This window comes from Eubalaena glacialis, chromosome 2, assembly GCF_028564815.1.
Source record: "Eubalaena glacialis isolate mEubGla1 chromosome 2, mEubGla1.1.hap2.+ XY, whole genome shotgun sequence".
Classification (NCBI taxonomy): Eukaryota; Metazoa; Chordata; class Mammalia; order Artiodactyla; family Balaenidae; genus Eubalaena; species Eubalaena glacialis.
This window is the reverse complement of record NC_083717.1, coordinates 72,156,855-72,177,622: the sequence shown is the minus strand read 5'-3', so window position 1 is coordinate 72,177,622 and position 20,768 is coordinate 72,156,855. Positions and strand designations below refer to the sequence as shown.

General features: G+C 35.5%; 1 protein-coding gene across 1 annotated transcript in view; it reads right to left on the bottom strand.

Moving 5' to 3' along the window:
- Nucleotides 1-20,768, bottom strand: part of HERC1 (HECT and RLD domain containing E3 ubiquitin protein ligase family member 1) — a 227,242-nt gene that overhangs the window by 125,355 nt on the left and 81,119 nt on the right. Inside the window, exons 11-19 of the mRNA XM_061180215.1 lie at nt 20,210-20,344; nt 19,717-19,882; nt 14,322-14,447; nt 13,112-13,333; nt 10,013-10,165; nt 9,755-9,887; nt 8,206-8,397; nt 5,793-6,014; nt 3,131-3,304 (exon numbers count right to left, since the gene is read on the bottom strand). Coding sequence (XP_061036198.1) covers nt 3,131-3,304; nt 5,793-6,014; nt 8,206-8,397; nt 9,755-9,887; nt 10,013-10,165; nt 13,112-13,333; nt 14,322-14,447; nt 19,717-19,882; nt 20,210-20,344 — 1,523 coding nt within the window. The remainder of the gene's footprint in view (nt 1-3,130; nt 3,305-5,792; nt 6,015-8,205; nt 8,398-9,754; nt 9,888-10,012; nt 10,166-13,111; nt 13,334-14,321; nt 14,448-19,716; nt 19,883-20,209; nt 20,345-20,768) is intronic.

The following is a 20,768-nucleotide window of genomic DNA, read 5'->3' as shown; positions in this document are numbered from 1 at the left end:
TCAACATAATAAAGGCCATATATGACAAACCCACAGCAAACATCATTCTCAATGGTGAAAAACTGAAAGCATTTCCTCTAAGATCAGGAACGAGACAAGGATGTCCACTCTCACCACTATTATTCAACATAGTTCTGGAAGTCCTAGCTACGGCAATCAGAGAAGAAAAAGAAATAAAAGGAATACAAATTGGAAAAGAAGAAGTAAAACTGTCACTGTTTGCAGATGACATGATACTATACACAGAGAATCCTAAAACTGCCACCAGAAAACTGCTAGAGCTAATTAATGAATATGGTAAAGTTGCAGGATACAAAATTAATGCACAGAAATCTCTTGCATTCCTATACACTAATGATGAAAAATCAGAAAGAGAAATTATGGAAACACTCCCATTTTCCATTGCAACAAAAAGAATAAAATACCTAGGAATAAACCTACCTAGGGAGACAAAAGACCTGTATGCAGAAAACTATAAGACACTGATGAAAGAAATTAAAGATGATACCAACAGATGGAGAGATGTACCATGTTCTTGGATTGGAAGAATCAACATTGTGAAAATGACTATACTACCCAAAGCAATCTACAGATTCAATGCAATCCCTATCAAATTACCAATGGCATTTTTTACGGAGCTAGAACAAATCATCTTAAAATTTGTATGGAGACACAAAAGACCCCGAATAGCCAAAGCAGTCTTGAGGGAAAAAAACGGAGCTGGAGGAATCAGGCTCCCTGACTTCAGACTATACTACAAAGCTACAGTAATCAAGACAATATGGTACTGGCACAAAAACAGAAACATAGATCAATGGAACAAGATAGAAAGCCCAGAGATAAACCCACGCACCTATGGTCAACTAATCTATGACAAAGGAGGCAAAGATATACAATGGAGAAAAGACAGTCTCTTCAATAAGTGGTGCTGGGAAAACTGGACAGCTACATGTAAAAGAATGAAATTAGAATACTCCCTAACACCATCCACAAAAATAAACTCAAAATGGATTAGAGACCTAAATGTAAGACTGGACACTATAAAACTCTTAGAGGAAAACATAGGAAGAACACTCTTTGACATAAATCACAGCAAGATCTTTTTTGATCCACCTTCTAGAGTAATGGAAATAAAAACAAAAAGAAACAAATGGGACCTAATGAAACTTCAAAGCTTTTGCACAGCAAAGGAAACCATAAACAAGACGAAAAGACGACCCTCAGAATGGGAGAAAATATTTGCAAATGAATCAATGGACAAAGGATTAATCTCCAAAATATATAAACAGCTCATTCAGCTCAATATTAAAGAAACAAACACCCCAATCCAAAAATGGGCAGAAGACCTAAATAGACATTTCTCCAAAGAAGACATACAGACGGCCACGAAGCACATGAAAAGATGCTCAACATCACTAATTATTAGAGAAATGCAAATCAAAACTACAATGAGGTATCACCTCACACCAGTTAGAATGGGCATCATCAGAAAATCTACAAACAACAAATGCTGGAGAGGGTGTGGAGAAAAGGGAACCCTCTTGCACTGTTGGTGGGAATGTAAATTGATACAGCCACTATGGAGAACAATACGGAGGTTCCTTAAAAAACTAAAAATAGAATTACCATATGACCCAGCAATCCCACTACTGGGCATATACCCAGAGAAAACCGTAATTCAAAAAGACACATGCACCTGAATGTTCATTGCAGCACTATTTACAATAGCCAGGTCATGGAAGCAACCTAAATGCCCATCAACAGACGAATGGATAAAGAAGTTGTGGTACATATATACAATGGAATATTACTCAGCCATAAAAAGGAACGAAATTGAGTCATTTGTTGAGACGTGGATGGATCTAGAGACTGTCATACAGAGGGAAGTAAGTCAGAAAGAGAAAAACAAATATCGTATATTAACGCATGTATGTGGAACCTAGAAAAATGGTACAGATGAGCCGGTTTGCAGGGCAGAAGTTGAGACACAGATGTAGAGAACAGACATATGGACACCAAGGGGGGAAAACTGCGGTGGGGTGGGGATGGTGGTGTGCTGAATTGGGCGATTGGGATTGACATGTATACACTGATGTGTATAAAATTGATGACTAATAAGAATCTGCAGTATAAAAAAAACAAACAAAACAACTAATACTAAACTTTCATTGGGTTATTTGTATGGAAATATGTTAATATAAATGTTTCAGACATTACATGAAATTTCTAAAAATCTTATATGTTCTGGTATAATGTTATAAGTCATAATCCTAGTTATTACTTTAAAATGTATATCTCAGAAATAACTAATTTTCTTGTCAACTGCATTATTATGAACTTTCATCAAATCTTTAACCGTGGTCATTTTTAAGTCTTTTGTCATTTACAGACAGTTCTGGGTGTACTCTGATGCTTTTGTAAATATGTTCCTATAAAAGGGTTTCATCTTCAGGAAATTCATGGAAAAGACTCTGACAAGTACAGGTTTCTGGTACCTGACTGTACTGCTGAACTGAATGAATAAGCATTTTCAGAACTCTAATGAAAAACTGATGAGCTCATAAAAGTGCTAACAAAAGATCAAGATGAAAAAAAAAATTTAATTACATGGGACTGAGTGAACTGATGAGGATGAGTATAATTTTTGTGACTTTCTGTTTGAATTTAAAAAAAGAAAAAATCCCACAAGGACTCAGAGGCAAAGAATATACAAATCAATTTTCACTGCAAAGTAAAGGAGCTGTTACAGTGGAGGATTACTGGACTGAATGTCAATATTATGACATAGTATGAGTGTGTTTCATGTTTGGTAATTGCAATCATTGTTGCTTTTGTTGTGGTCATCCATGTACAATGCTTGGTGTCAGTCTATTTATCTCTTGTAAAAATAAAATACAGTGTGTGTGTGTGTGTGTGTGTGAAAAAAAAAATAATAAAATAAAAAATAATAATAAATTACAAAAATAAAGAAAAAATGAAAACATTACCAGATAAACAAAACAAAACAAACAAAAAAAAAAGTAATAGGGTAATCCCTGTGATTTTCTATTTACATATATTATACTATACTTATATTAGTTGGTATTATGAGCTATCTACATATTTACCCCCTTTAGCCTCTTCATCTTACCTTTACTAATAGCATAATCCTGCATGCTGATCCAAAGGCTTCGAGCAGGCTCTTTTGAACAACCCAATGCCAAGTCTACGTAGACAGCAATTTCAGGCCGCAATTTATAATCAAAAGGCTTCTGTTCTTCATTTCCCGAAAGAGCTACTTCTAATAGGGAACTCATACATTTATCTAAAAAAAAAAATTACACAAGTTATCGATTTCAAGCTTTGTAAATTTTGGTGCTACAAATAAAATCTTACCATATTTACTTAACGCATATGAAATGATACATTTCAAACCATTTTAAGTAGATGCTACAAAGGTAAAGTCCTTTAATGCTTCTCAATTGGGCATAGTATCACCCCTTTCTTTATGTGACTAAATGTAACATTCCAGGGAGGAGTGCTGGCATTTTGGTAGGCAGGGCCCTACATGTGCAGGACAGTCTTGTGTAACAAAGAACTTTCTTGCTCAAAATGGATTGATACCCTTGTTGAGAAACATGGGACCACTGGGAAAGAGACTAGCCAAGATTTTTCTTTTCTTTTTGTAGACTTAAGGGAAAATAATCACTTCAGTATGATTTAAGGAAGATCAAAGATATTGATACTTGAACAATTTCTCAACTGATATTTACATTTGTTCAGGTGGTTCCTAACTTTCCAATGGGACATTTGGCATTAAGAATTCATTTTCCATTTAAAAAACAAAACACTTCTCTAAATGACAGGTTCCTGGGCTAATACCCAAAGTCAATTTAACCCACAATATAACTAAATTATCATTTATTTACAATTTTACAGACAAGAGCCTCTTCCTAATATATGCAAGTATTTTTTTTAGAAGCTACTGCTTATCTTTGTTTTTTATTATTATTATTTATTTTTATCTGTGTTGGGTCTTCGTTGCTGCGCACGGGCTTTCTCTAGTTGCAGTGAGCTGGGGCTACTCTTCGTTGAGGTGCACGGGCTTCTCGTTGTGGTGGCTTGTTGCAGAGCATGGGCTCTAGGTGCGTGGGCTTCAGTAGTTGTGGCATGCAGGCTCAGTAGTTGTGGCTCACGGGCTCTAGAGCACAGGCTCAGTAGTTGTGGCACACGGGCTTAGTTGCTCCGTGGCATGTGGGATCTTCCTGGACCAGGGCTCAAACCCGTGTCCCCTGCATTGGCAGGCGGATTCTTAACCACTGTGGGAAGTCCAATATATGCAAGTATTTAAACATAAAATGTAACATTTTAATAGTTTCATAATTTTATAATTTAAAAAGTGAAACATAACATTAAAACTGAAATTGATTATATTCATACCAAAGGCCAGTTGAGTAAAGTACACATAACAGAAATATGAGGAAGGTAGAGATAAAGATACTTTTGTCCTCAGGAGGACATTTGGGACTATCACAGAGTTAAACACTGATAGCACTGGAACTACCTTTATGATGTTAAATACCCCTTGAAAAAAAACATTTTACTTTTTTTGATACAAACGTTCCTAAGTACCAGTCTAGCATTCATCAGCCATGGCTGGAATCACTTTCTGGTTCATAAATGAAACAATGAATATACACTCTTATTTGGAAAAGGAAGAAAATCTTCAACATCTCTCACTCCCACCCTCCAACCCTCCAACCCCAAAGCAGAAATCTCCATGATTTTTGTCATGGTTTCTACTTTTTGTTTCTCCTCTTGAGATTCTCTTAGATTGAGATTTTTCTTAGATTTTGCTTCTTGGACACTCTCTGAGTCTCTTTCTCTTATCAGAGAACTAATAAATTTAAAATCTAGGGACTTCCCTGGTGGTCCAGTGGGTAAGACTCTGCGCTCCCAATGCAGGGGGCCCGGGTTCGATCCCTGGTCAGGGAACTAGATCCCACGTGCCGCAACTAAGAAGTCCGCGTGCCACAACGAAGATCCCACGTGCTGCAACTAAAACCTGGCACAGCCAAAATAAATAAATATTTCTTAAAAATAAATAAATAAAATAAAATCTAATAAGACCATATGGGCTATCTAATCTAACTCATTATTTTAAGGATTGAAATTAGAGGTTCAGAGAGATTAAAGGACCAATCTTAGACAAAACAACTACATCATCTTTCAGGAACTGGAGAAATCCTCATGTTCAGACAGTCTGAGAGCTAGCCTACCATCAAAGTAGACAAATGGAAGATGAGGCAGGAAAGGAAACACCAAAGGTACCATAAATGGGGAGGAAAAAAATAAGGAATCACACAAGGTAACATCAGCTTGAAAGTAGGACAGGCTGGGAGGAGAAGGGACTGGCCCTCACAACTGAGAGGTGTTTATGACCTGAGCCCTGGTAAGTCATGGTCAGTAACCTTCTATGAAGCAGTTTCATAACCTCCAAGCCCCAGAACACAAGTAATTAAGCATTTTCCCATTTTTATGAGTTAGATGACTTGCTCAAAATGAGTGATAAATAAAAACAGAGTAGAACCAGACCTACATTTCCCTAGTTCAGGGGCTCTTTTCACTATACGATGCTGCAGGACTTAACTGTTTTTCTGAGGGCTCCAAGTTACAGTCTTGGATCCCCTATCCTGCAAATGTTGCATTTGTTTTCTATCAGTTCTCTATTCAGCAAACCCAGAATAAGAGAAATCTCCAAAGGAGGTACAAACAGAAGCACGTATTCTAAATGCTGCAGAGAAACACATTACCTAACTGAGGGGTATCCATTTCTACACCATCACTAAAAAGTGGTGTTTTCATCCAATATGCAGTGTCCTGTTCCTCTGGAGACACAGGCGAACCCTGAAGCATGCCACCAAGACATCGCCCAATAAGAAGAGCAATTGTTCTTTCCAGATCAACAAGCCACACCCAGGACTGGGCTGGCTGAGGTAATGGCACACCAGCAGGATCAATCAGTTCTGGCCCTCCTGAAAACAAAATCATTAGTAATTTATCTGGTGTTGAAGATTCTCAAGCTTTTTCATTTATACTGCACTGCAACAAGACACTGAAGCAAAATAATTTTATAATGAAAACACAGATTATAACACTTTCTGTATATATTCTCTTTAGTAGGCTAATTTAAAATATATTCAGATAAGTCTGCCATCAAATAAAAATCTGCTTTGTAAAGTTACTGATTTTGAGATAAACATTGAAACAGTACATGGCAGAATTACCCCCAATTGACTCTATTCCTACTTTTCACTGTCCAGATCAAATTTCAACCTTAAGAGTAAGTAACTGAGGTAGCTCATCCCTCCAAAATAAAACAAGAGCTGATCTAGTAAAATGACACTTAGTATTGCTCAATGCTTTTAAGGCCTGAATTCAGATCTGTCCTGTACTAAGATACAGACCCATGCTTTCTTATTGTACATTTGTTTTTAAAAGTTCTTCACTTAAAAAAAAAACAAAACTACAGTTAGCCATAAAGATAAGAAGAGAGATCAATGAAATCATAAAAGAAAAACACAAGAAATCAACAAATTCAAAAACTGGGTATTTGAAAACACTAATAAAATGGACAAACCTCTAATAAAATTAATCCAGAAAAAAAAGATGGCACAAATTTTAAAATTAAAAATACAAAAAGAGGCTATAACCACAGATACACTAGAGATTTTTAAAAACTATGTGTGAATATTATGAACAACTTTGTGTCAATAAATTTGAAAACCAACAAAATGACGTTTTCTGAAAAAATATCAATTTCTGAAATGGATTTGAGAAGAAACAAAAAGCTGTAAGAGAACAATAACCACTAAAAAAAGAAAATTAATAGCCAAAAATCTACCTATAAAAAAACACTAGGGCCAGATAGTTTTTATAAACTCTTTTAAACCTTCAAGAAGAGATAACTCCTAAATTACACAAATTATTTCAGAGAAAAGGGAAAAAAAGGAAGATTCCAAACTGATGTTGAGGTTAGTATAATTGTGGTCGTAAAAATGACACAAGGATAGCATGAAAAAGGAAAATCATGGGAAAAAATCAGTTATGAACACAGATGCAAAAATCCAAAATAAAATGACACCTCCCTCGCCTAATACAAATAGAGTAAGTCTTAGCAAATTCTGAGATGCTTTAGAAAAACAAGAGTAAACCTGGAATGGCTCCATATAAAGCCTAATCAATATCCTGATACAGCTGTAACCTTAACACCTGACTTCATCTAAACCCAGTTGTCAAAGAACAATGGGATATAAGACGGGCCCTCAAAGTATTCTGTCCAATCCCAATCTCTCCAGGAGAAGAAACCAAGGCTTCAAGAAGTTATAAGTGACTTGCCCAAGATCATACAGCCAAGTTCAAACAGAGCCAATACTAAAATCTAAATCTTTTTATGCCTTAGACCAGGATTCTTTCCATAAAACATGTGACCTCATTTAAACTTGAAAGGTTTTTAAGATTTCAGTAATGAAACTCCTTTGATAGCCTTAGGATAGACAGACTTCAATGGAAAAATACATTGATGTTTTCTAGACATGATATTTTAAGCTATATTCAATGGAATAAAACCATCAACATTTTATAAATTAAGAGTGAATTCACATACTACGTCTAAAATCAAGATGCTATTTCCTATAAAGTACCTAAAAAGAAAAACACAGAAAGATAGGTTTCCAATTTCCATCTTTTACATTCAATCAGTTATCTACATATCCAACCAAAATACAAAATATTTTACTGTCGAATAGAGATTTAAAACTAAAAACGTTTGCATTTAAGAAATAAAACAAATCAATTCATTGATTGTAAAATGTGTCATTATGCTGTTGACTGATTTATGAAACAATGCCTCCTATCATCCACTGTAAGATGTATCCAAATTAAGCCATGTCAAAATTTGAAGAAAAGCATGTCTTGGAATCAATGAAATATACTATTCAAGCCTGATGATCAGATAAAGACTTTATTCGTGACACTTATATATAAGCAACTTTCTTAAATTTTCCCATCTCAGCTGCCCACTTCACACTATAAGCTCTTAGACAGTAACAACTTTATCTTTTGATTACATTAAATAACCAAGTGTCAGATATGATTTACCTGATGCATGCAAGAGAAACAACTTTTCTCAACAGCATTATTTGCTCCTTTATTATCTTTACTTACCATGAAGAGGCCACTGTAACTCTTGGTCTTCTAAAAGAGTGGCCGCTGGCAGGAGTCTATTAAGGCAATCAAGAGGTGGCAACAAGTCGAGGAGGTAACTCAATAAAGGCCGAGCCACCGACACTGGGAGTAACAGTAGGGAGTTAACAATCTGGCAGAGCATACTGCCTGCAGCTGAGACGTATATCACATCTATGAAGGGTAAGAAATTTAACAGGCATCAATTGTTTCAAACAAACTTAAAACAAAAAAACTAATAAATACTATTACTGCCTAGAACTCTTTGTTGAATTATTCTATAACTCTCTGGTAGCTAGGGTTGGGTTAGTATTTACTCACTTTCAGAAAGTGTCACCAACAGACACTTTATGGGAAAGCACAAATATCCTTGTGCCAACAAATTCAAAGGATTATAGCTGCTTCCCTTAAAATGCATTATGAATTTCTCATGCACAAATTTATTCTCATTTTCAGATTTACTCAAGAAATATTTATTGAACACATACAACATATCAGGCACTATTATAGGTGAAAGGTGTACAGCTGTGAACAAAGAACTAAAAATTCCTGCCCTCATGGTGCTTACATTCTACTGTAGGAAGTCTTTTATGTTTTTTAAACCAAATTTACTTTTTTTAAAATTAAAATCACCTCAAAACATCTGTTTTTTTTTATTATCTGTATTGGTTTTTAATCAATTCTGTGTCAATATTTTATTGTATTTGGGGGCAAGAAGACCATTCAGAGATGAGCTCAATTTGAACAAATTAAATTTTACACGCCTGTGGAACAACAAAATGCAAGTGTCTAGTAAGCAATGGTTTTAGTTTCTCAGTTTATTTATTTCTTTGTTCAGCGAGGAAACTTCAGAAATAAGTTGCTTTTGGACAGACTTACCAAATTTTACCTATCTTTGGGATAATCAAGAAAAGGCACCTAGTAGGTAACTAGAGAAAGGCTCTTGTGTAAAAAAGGAGTTCTCAGCTAGATGCATATATGGGAGTCAACATACACATGGCGGTTAAAGACAACAGGACCAGATAAGATCATTCTCAGAGAAAAGAGGGTTGAGGGCAAAATTCAGAAGATCCTAAACATTAAAGGGCATGCCCAAAAAAGAGGAGCTTACAGGAACAGACTGAAAAAGGATGGTCAAAGAGATATGTGTAAATACAGGATTGTGACTACACAGAAGACCAGAGAAAAGAAAGCATTTCAAGACAGAAAGAGATGGTAAATGCTAAAGAACGGTAAAGAAATAGATGAAAATCTTACTTTATGCCATTTAATATTAATCTTTTTGAGTATACATCATCTAATTCCTTTAAATTAGACCTCTGTCACACCAATTAGCATCTTTTAAGATTAATCAGATCAATCACTGTTGCCATCACCCCAAAACCAAGATCAAAGGGATCTTCGATAACAAAGGAGATTCAACGTCATTCCTATTCCACTCAGAGGTTTCTGGCCCTCTTAAAGCTTTGGAAAGGCCAGAACTCTTGCTTTACAACCACTGATTAAATATGAAACCCAGTACCAAACACACCTCTTAATTTTTCTCCAACGCTGCCATTCCAAGGACTTTCTTTGAGCAAATTTGCTGAACGTGAATAAATATCTGTGGCATGAGGCAACAAGAGCTGAAGATGTTTATGAAGCAATGCCACACTGCTTGAGTTCTGAGGAAAGAAGTTCCTAAATTACTACTTTGGAAGATTCAAGGTAGAAAAATATCGTGGCTTACCCAAATATCTGAGTTTCAAGGTCCCTGAGAAAAGACCATAAAAGGCAAAGAATCACATACCTCACTAATGTTATTGATATGGCAAAATGCCAGCAGCTGTTTCTGCAGTGAACACAGCAGTTCATGAAGATGAGCAGGCTGACTGTTCTCTGAAGACGATGTTCCAAGTAGAAATTTATCACTATTCTTTTCTAGCTCCCCAAATGCTTGATCCTAAAATGATACATAAATTAAGATTATATTTGAAGTGTTTGAAAGTGAAATTAATGTCCTACCATAAATGATTCTGATTTAAGAAGCCATTGTCTCCTTTCTCCCATTATTAATCTTTAAATCTTTGCTATGTTGTCATTAGCTATAAGGTGGTAAGATTTATCAAGCAATTTCCATTTGTTTTTCCATTAAAAAAAGTTTCACCACAAAAACTTTTGTGGTTTCACCACAAAAACTTTGAAAATGCAGAAAACAAGAAAAAGGAAAACAATACCCAAAGAAAACACATTTCAACATTTTAATGCTATTGTTTTCCTGACCTCCTATGTAAAGGTTTTGTTTTCACATATTTCAATTTCTAAGAACACAATTCTTAGAAATTAAATTTATTTCTGATTATAAAAGAAGTAAGTGGCCTAAAGACACATGACAACTAAATACAATGTATGATCCTGGATTTGGGGGGCAGAGGGAGGGTGCCATAAAGGACATTACTGGGATAACTGTAGAAATTTGAGTATACAGTAGTTCTGTGTCAATGTTAAATTTCCTGAATTCAATAATTGTTCTGTTGTTATGTAAGAGAATGTCCTTATTCTTAAAAAATATAAGTGCTTAGGAATAGCCAGCATGACATCTGCAGTTTACTCTCAAATGATGGATGGAAGAAAGGAAACAAGGAAAGGCAAATTTGGCTGAAGCGTACAGGAGAGTTCTTTGAAAGTTTCTTGTAATTCTTGTGGGAGTTTTAAGTTATTTCAAGTTAAAAATATTTTTTTTAAACAGAAATAGTGTAACAAATTTAGAAAATACCAAAACTGTATTTTAAAAAACTTTAAATCACCATTTAGTCAACCACCGTATCTAATATTTTGTGTGTATTTTTCCTGATTTTTTTGTGACTTTTCATTTTTTTCATAATACTGCATATTCTATTTTCAGTCTTCTCTTTTCTAACAGATCCACAAATATTTTACATGTTTTCATAAGCCATATGTACATAAAATTTGAGACATAATATTCCACTGAGTATATATATCATAATGTACTTAAACCATTCCCCAACTTTTAGATATTTCAGTTGTTTCCAACTTTTCTTTCTTATAATAATGATGTGATGAACATCTTTATGCATAAAGTATGGTCTTTGTTTATAAATATGCAAGAGAGAGTCACAGAACATTTTAAGGCCCTTCCTTTATAAGCACCTTTATAAGCAGCCAAATTAGCACTGCTAGAGACTGAATGAATGTTTGTGTCCCTTCAAAATTCTTATGTTGAACCTAATCCCCAATGTGGTGGTATGTGGAGGTGGGGCCTCTGGGAGGTGATTAAGTCATGAGGGCAGAACCCTCGTGAATGGGATTAGTGACCTTACAAAAGAGACCCCAGAGAGTTCCCTTGTGTGAGGACACAGCAAGAAGACAGCTGTCTATGAATCAAGAAGCAGGCACCACCAAATCTGCTGTCTCCTTGATCTTGGACTTTCCGTCTCCGTAACTGTGAGAAATAAATTTGTGTTGTAGATAAGCCGGCCCACTCTGTGGTATTCTATTACAGCAGCCCAAACAGACTAAGACCAGCACCATTATTTTAAAATCTTAGAACATGACAAATTTGGTTAAATTACATCAGAAAGAAACAAAAATTTATGATTTTCAGCCTAAAAGCAGTTAGTATTTTATTTCCATTTCCATATAATATACACATCTACCTCAGCCTTATTGGCATAAAAAAGGCACTACTTTAATACAACTTTGGGGAAAAATTTCAGTTAATACCAAATGAATACACTGTAACATTGTTCCCATTCCATTTGCAGCCAAACATCAGCTCAAATTTAAATCCTTAAATCTGAAAGAAAATAATTCTACAGGAACAACTGTCACTCTGACTTAGTCAACAACCTTTTAAGTTGGGCAGAACAGAACACTAAGACTTGTACAGAAGAAAAAGAATATACAGACCTGACCCTCAATAGGAGTAGGAGACAATATGAAATGATACACAAACTATTCAAAGTTAAGTCACATAGTACACTTTGACTCTAAAAACTGATGAGAGGTATGCAGTTATAATTACATGGTTAGAAAAGGTTATTTGAGCAAGGCTTCCAAGAACAGTCAAGTGTTAAAGAAGTCATAGATTGGTAGACAAGAAGAGAAAAGAGGAAATAGGTGTGCCACGCGTGAGTTCAGATGAGTGTGGTGTGTAAGCCAAATGATGAAGGGTCTGAAAAAGTTCTGATTTAATAAAATGAGGTTATTGAATACAACAAGGTTATTCTAGCAGTAGGATGCTGAGAGGAGACCAGCAACAGTGACAACAGCTATAACACTGCTATTACCATTAGGTCGTGATGGCATGGATTAGAACCCACAGAAATGGAAAGAAAAAAAGTGACGGATCTAAGAAACACCAGGGAGTAAGAACTAAGGGCATCCTAATACAGAGAAAGCTATACTGTCCATTGTCTTCTCTCCTATTGACCAGCCTATTTTTAATAATTTAATAAAATAATAATTTTAATTAATTGACCAGCCTATTTTTAAACAATTTAAACCACATTGTTTAATTATAAGATTATATCTGGTAAGGTTAATCCTTTCCTCATTCTTCTTCTCTTGCAAAATGTTGTTGAATATTTTTATCTGTTTATTCTTGTACATTAATATCAGAAAAAAATTGGTAAAATTCCAAAACAAATCTCTTTGGAACTCTCAACTACAAGTCATTTGGCACCCACAATATTTCAGAAGATCTGACATATTTCCCCCCTTCCGGGGAGTGGAGTTTAGTTTTACTTATTTCATAAGCGTTTAAATGTCAAAATACCTTGACCTGAAGTGATCCCTACCCCCTCCAAAAAAAACAAACAAACAAAACAAAACCAACCCAAGTTTTATTCTTTTTTTTTTTTTTAACTACAAAGTAAGAGCAACTTACTGTATAAAATCCTAAATTTCTTAAGAGAGTCTTCATCAAAATTTCAGCCAGATGGGTGTCTGGATGGCAGCTCTGAGTGCCATAAGGTTGATCCGACAGGTTTCCATAGCCAGTACATACAGAAGAGAGGTCAGCAGCATCAGAGGGTGAGCTATAGCCAAGTAAGGAGGCTACATGGGTATGATCTTGCAAACTTGTTAGAATAATATCCAGTTGCATTCTCTAAAGAAAAATATTTCCATCGATGAAATAGGAACAAATAATAATTAGCTTAAAATGCACTAGAAAAGTAAAAAAAGGATCCCGGGGAGAGGGGGGAAATGATGCTAACTAATCCACTTAATATCCTAATGAACAATAATCTTTTAGGAAGTCTGTAATTTTTTAAAAAGCTATCCCACTGATACCTTTTGAGAAATTGCAACTTATAGTGTTTTATTACATCCTTTACTACCTGAAACTCTTAAGCTAAAATGGCACACTCTACATAATGATTTTAGCACCATAAGTAAGAGGAGTAGGCAATGTCAACAGATAAATTACACTATACATTCTTCTACAGAATTACCAATGAAACTATTTATTCTAATGTTTAAAATAAATCATTTGAAATCTAAACTAATACAAATTACTCATTGGAAAGCATCTGTGGCTATTATACTGCCAGTATACCATTTTCTCCCTCAAATCTATAACTCGACAAAAACTGATTGTTCTACTTGGTTGAGCAAAATGTACTTATCTTAATGTACGTAAGATAATAAAAATGGAAAGAAGCATACTCATATCATCAAGTACTTTTTCACAACAGTCATCTTCTTTTACTTTTTATGTAAGCTATTTCAAAGTTCTGGGCATGGAACCAACAGCAGCACATGCCCTTGATTTCAACTCAGAATATTACAAATAAACTAAAAGATCTCTGGTTTGACAGTGTGAGCAACATTGGAAAAATTAGACATAATTTTAGTAATTAGCCCCAAATCATTTAATAAGTTATCACTTGCTTCACTTTCATTAGAAATCTGGGAACTCTTCCAGCAGAAAACATTAAATACTAGGATTTACCAGACTCATCAAGTTAAGTATTATTCCCTGAACACATGGCAATCGATTAGCTTTATTTCCCTCTCAGTCTATTTTTTTTTTTTTTTTTTTTTTTTTTTGGTAATATAGTACTGGTTTACTTAGATACCATGCAAAGGCTCACCTGTCCTTTAGATAAGCTTTCCCATCTATCAGGTCCTTGGGGTAAAAGAGAATGAAGTAATTCCATACGTTCTCGTAATGGAGGTAACAGCATGGTTGCTCCCACTGACAGAGTTTCAATTACCACCTAATATAAAAAAGAAAAGCAGATTTATTTGGCCTGGTTCTTATCTTTTTAACAGAAAAACATAAAAAATAAATCCACTGACTATTAAGAGCAAAGAAGTCTAATGAAGGTGGATCATGGAAGTCTAAAGAAGGAGGCATGTGAATAAAAGAAAGCATGCCAAGTCCTTCTTTAGATGTCTTTAAGAAGACTTAGAAGGACTTCCCTGGTGGTCCAGTTGTAAAGAATCTGCCTTACAATGCAGGGGACGTGGTTTGATCCCTGGTCGGGGAACTAAGATCCCACATGCCGCAGGGCAACTAAGCCCACGTGCCACAACTACTGAGCTCACGTGCCTCAACTAGAGAGCCTGTGTGCTGCAAACTACAGAGCCTACACGCTCTGGAACCCGCACGCCACAACTACAGAGCCCATGTGCCCTGAAGCCTGCACACCACAACTAGAGAGAAGCCTGTGTGCTGCAACGAGGAGCCCATGCGCCGCAGTGAAAGATCCCGCATACCTCAACGAAGATTCTGCGTGCTGCAACTAAGACCCGACACAGACAAAAATAAGTAAAATAAATAAATAAATAAATAATAAATCTTTTTAAAAAAAAGAATTTATGCATAAAAAAATTTAAAAAAAAGAAGACTTAAAATATATATCTTGGGGATTTCCCTGGCGGTCCAGTGGTTAGGACTTTGCCTTCCAATGCAGGGGGTGCGGGTTTGATCCCTGGTCGGGGAGCTAAGATCCCAATGCCTCGCAGACAAAAAACCAAAACATAAAACAGAAGCAATACTGTAACAAATTCAATAAAGACTTAAAAAAAAAAAAAAGAATATATATTTTGGATTTGCCGCTAAGTAACTAGTCATTATGCAATAAATATTTAGTGTTGAGTCTATAGTGCTGAGCCTGGTAAAGCTCTTTACAAAGTGCTGGGGATGTAGAAATGAACAAGACAGATAAAAGCCCTGCTTTTCATAAGCATACAGTCTAGTAAGAAAAAGAGATTCTGAGTAAGTAATTTTAAGTGTGAAAGGAGTCACATGGACAAAGTAAAAAGAAATGCAAACCTGAGTGAGCACCCATACATAAAGGCAATTAACATGGTCTATGGGTTCATCATGGAGGGTCTCCCTGAGGATTGGGCATTTAGGTTAAAAATTGAAAAATGAGCACGCCTTGGCCAAACAAAGGTCCAGGTATCAGGAACAGCATAAAAAATAGCTGTATTATCTTAGGCCCCATAACTTCTCTGGATCATAGCTTCTTTACCACTAAAGTAAGGATGCTGAACTAGAAAAAAAGAAACACTCAATGATTAAGAAAAGAGCTCTTATAAATTAAAAATATGACATAAAAAATAAAAACCTCAATAGGAGGGTTAGAATATAAAAACTGAATTTCTCATAAAGTAGAGGGGAGAAAAGATGGAAAACAGGAAAGAAAACATAAGAAAATTAAGAGGACTGGGGCCTTTCTGATGGCGCAGTGCTTAAGAATCCGCCTGCCAATACAGGGGACATGGGTTCAAGCCCTGGTCCAGGAAGATCCCACATGCCGCGGAGCAACGAAGCCCATGCGCAACAACTACTGAAGCCCGCACTCTAGAGACTGCGAGCCACAGTTACTGAAGCCCGCGTGCCTAGAGCCCAGTGCTTCGCAACAAGAGAACCCACCACGATGAGAAGCCTGCGCACCGCAACGAAGAGCAGCCCCCACTCGCCGCAACTAGAGAAAGCCCACGCACAGCAACGAAGACCCAACGCAGCCAAAAATAAATTAATTAATTTTAAAAAAATTAGACATTAAAAAAAATCAGACACAGAGGACTGGTCCAGGAGGTCTATTATCCCAATAATGAGTTCCAGAGACAGAGAGAAAACACAGAAGACAATAAAGAGAAAATCAACAATACACTTCAAGCTAATTTCTTAACACTGAAGGCTCTGAGTTTCCAAATTAAGAGTCTACCCAAATATACACAAAAATGGATAAAATCAGACCCACATCAGTTCATATCATTTTAAAATATGAAAACAGAGAGGACAAGTAGAACTTGCTACAGAATCCAGAGAGAAAAAGATTTCCATAAAAGGATCAAAAATTTGAATATTGTTGATTTTCTGAGTAACAACCTGAAAGCTAGAAGATGACTTCACAATTCTTATGAGAAAATGATTTACAATTTAGAATACTATGCCTCAACTATTCATGAAGATATTCAATTCGCAAACTATTTAAGTGTGAGTATATTCTCAAAGAATATATTTTCTACCTACCCTCTCTCAGAAGTTACTGATGTATGTAGAAATCCAGCAGACACCACCTTAACCAAGTGATCAAGGTCAAAATCTCCAGTAATAAGACATATCAATATCATGAACCACATGATATGATGTACTGAGGGCACATCATTTCTGTGGTATTCTTGCCAAAAGCACATAACCTCAGTCCAATCATGAAAAATAACAGAGAGATATTCAATAAAATAACTGACCAGTATTCATAAAGTGTCCAATTAAACGTAATATGGGATCCTGAATAGGATCTTGCAAAAGAACAAGGACATTAGCAAAAAACTGATAAAATTTCTAATAAGGTGTTTAGTTTAATTAATAGTATTAAACCAATGTTGATTTCTTGGTTTTGATAATTGTACTGTAGTTATACAAGACATTAGCATTAGGGGAAGCTGGTTGAGACATACGTGAAAACTCTATTACTTACGCAACTTTTCCTTAAGTCTACAACTGCTTCAAAATAAAGTGTCAAAAAAGGAAGAAACACAAAAAAACAGCAGCAGCACTGATTGCTGCAAACAGATAAATTACCCGAAGTTTCAGGGATAAAGAAAGAGGAACAGAAACAGCCCTGTACACATCCTGAGAGAATCCACCTCCAAAGGATTCTCCTAAGGAGTAGCTACAAAGAAGACTCAAGGAATGAATAAACAATTATAAAAATAGATTTTTTTAAAGTTTACTTTCGTGATTTTATTCCAATACTTTTCAACCTTTTAAAAATATTGTACTACCTCGTTCCTGGTAAAATTTAATCCTCAAAGTTCCCATTCACCACCAGGTTAATATTCCTTCTACCTACATCCCAGGGATATGTCCCTCTAGTTGGAAAATCATTGTATCTTTTTTGCTTTTTTTTTTTAATTGACATATAATTCACATCATAAAATTTACCTTTTGAAAGTATAAAATTCAGTGGGTTTTAGTATATTCACAGAGTTGTGCAACCATCACCACTATCTAATTTTAGGACATTTTCATCACCCCAAAAAGAAACCTGTGCCCATTAGCAGTCATTTCCCATCTCTCCCTCCCCCAAAACTCCTGACAGCCAATTAATCTACTTTGTGTCTCTATGGATTTACCTACTCTGCACATTTCATATATATGGAATCATACAGTATGTGACCTTTTGTGCCTGGCTTCTTTCACTTAGCATAATGTTTACAAGGTTCACTCATATTGTAGCTTGTACAGCAGTACTTCATTCCCTCTTAGGGCTGAATAATATTACATTGTATGGACATACCACATTTTGTTCATCCCTTCACCAGTTGACAGACATTCGTTTGTTTCCACTTTTTGGCTACAATGAATAATACTGTTATGAACATTCATGTATAAGTTTTTGTGTGGACATATGTTTTATATTCTCTTGGATATAGACCTAGGTGTGGAATTGCTGCAGTATGTGGTAACTCTATGTTTAACTATTTACAGAACTACCTGTTTTCCAAAGTGGCTGTACCATTTTACATTCCCATTAGCAATGCATGAGGGTTCCAATTTCTCTACATCTTCACCAATGCTTGCTATTACCAGTCTTTTTGATTATAGCCATTTAGTGGGCGTGAAGCAGTATCTCACTGTGATTTTAATTTGCATTTCCTTTATGCCCAACGATGAACATTTTTTCATGTGCTTAGTGGCCTTATGTCTATCTTCTTTGGAGATACGTCTACTCAGATTCTTGACTCATTTTCTGATTATTTGTCTTTTTTATTGTTGAGTTGTAAGGATCCTTTATATATTCTGTAAACTAGAATCTTATGAGACATATGATTTATAAATATTTCTCCCATTCTGTGATCTGTATTTTCATTTTCTTGATAATGTCCTTTGAAGCAAAAATGTTTTTAATTTTTTTTTTTAAACAAAGACTACTAGCAGCATTGGGAAGTGCTCTTTCAAAGCTGCTAAGTAGGCACAAACTTCTTGTTTCAGATCAAGTGTCGTGTCTTCAACTTAAGTGTACTCTTCTTTGGTCTTGTTGGTTGTTTCAAGGTTTGTTCCTTGCCTGATCTGAACTTGAGAAGCAGTTTCAAGTGCAAATACAGTCTGTTCTGTTACTCTTCATACCCAACAGCTCAGCGCCCCCTCTCCAGCACCACCATAAAAATGTTTTTAATTTTGATGAAGTCTGATTTATCTCTTTTTTCTTTGGTTGCTTGTGCTTTGGGTACCATATCTAAGAAATCATTGCTTAATCCAAGGTCATAAAAATGACAGATGAGCAAAAATTTAATATATACAAATAACAAAAGATTATTCAGCCTTAAAAAGGAAGGAAATTCTGACATATGCTACTTAACATGGATAAACGTTGACAACATTATGCTAAGTGAAATAAGCCAGTGACAAAAAGACAGTGTATGATTCCACTTTTACGACATACTTAAAGTATCAAAATCATAGAGAAAGAAAGAATGGTTGTTGCTAGGGGCTGAAGGGAGGGGAGAATAGGGAGTTATTATTTAATGGGTACAGAATTTCAATTTTGTATGATGAAAAGAGTTATGGAGATAAATGGTGGTAATGGTTGTACAACAGTATAAATGTATTTAATACCACTGAACTACACACTTAAAAATGGTTAAGATGGCAAATTTTATGTTACGCAAATTTTACCAAAATAAAATTAAAAATAAAATTGGGTCTTTGTGCTCAGAAATTCATCTTCTGGTAGAAAAGACAGACATAGTTGTAAGTAGACAATTACAAAACAATGTGATGTGATGAGAACATACATGAGAGAAACCAAACCTGGCAGGAGAGCAGGGAATGAAAGGTTTCTCAGAGGCGACGTCTGACCTTTGTCTTAAAGGACAAGTTCACCAAAAAATTTACTCCCACCAAGAAAACAGGAGTAACAGAAAGAACATCCAATTGAAGTTTTCCAATACATAGCTGAATTTGTGAGCTACAACCTCAGGGAGAGATGTGGCTGAGCTACAGATTTACAAGTCCTATACTCTTACCTCTTGGATTTCATCTGGGACAGTTGAGTCCATCAGTCTGAAGAGTAAATTTCGAAGCGGACCTGCCTGTCTCCCAAGAATGCTGGTAGCTACCCCTCCCGCAAGCGCAAGAGCAAGGTGATTTGAAAGCAGCTTCAGGCACAGCTTGAGGAAATTGTGGTGTTCCCTGAAACCAAATAAACTGCTATGAACTTCTGGAATATAAAAGAGCACATGCCATCTAGTTTGGATAACATTTTTTTCTCTTTAAAATTTTTCTCAAATTATGACTAACAGTAATTTTAAAAACATGATTCATGACATTATGGATAAATTTTTCTAAAGGTTATTATCAGTCAGTACCTAAGTTTAGCTCATTTTTTAGATTATAAAGAAGTTTCATATAATTGAGGGATAAATTGAAGAAGAAAGAATAACTCAAAATTCAAAATGAGTAACAGATGTGTGTGCACATGTGCGCACACACACAAATACACATATATATATAACATACCTTGATGAAGGGAAAGGGAGCGGGGGAATCTCACTGTTTATTTTATCACAGTATCTCTCAAGAAATGAACGAAGGTGTGAGAAGGTACTCTCTTCAAGGTCTACACAATAAGGTCGGTGCCAGGCAACAACTTGTCTAGAAGGAAGCATGAGAAAATCATGAAAAAGCCTTAACATGAAACTTTCACACGATCAAAAGCAAAAATTAAACCATTATTAAAGTTGAAAGATGTTAACAAGATATACAGAAGACCTTTCTGATTATAAAGGTGATAAAACCCTTCATTTTAGCAACTGAGAAAAACCAAGAATTGGCTATCTCTAGAATTCTTCAAGAAGAAAATACATAACCACTACTTATTTTGCAAGGTCTGGCTATTCATTCACCTGAAGTCAGAGGGCTGAGCCACATGATCTACTATAGACCCTTCTGGTTCTTAGGGCCTATAAGATGTATAGTTCATATTAAGAAAAATAGCCTGACTCTGTAAAGTGATATACTGAAATCTACTAAAAGAAAACCTCTTGAAAACTCTTGTGAAAATTTTCAAGATCTTGGA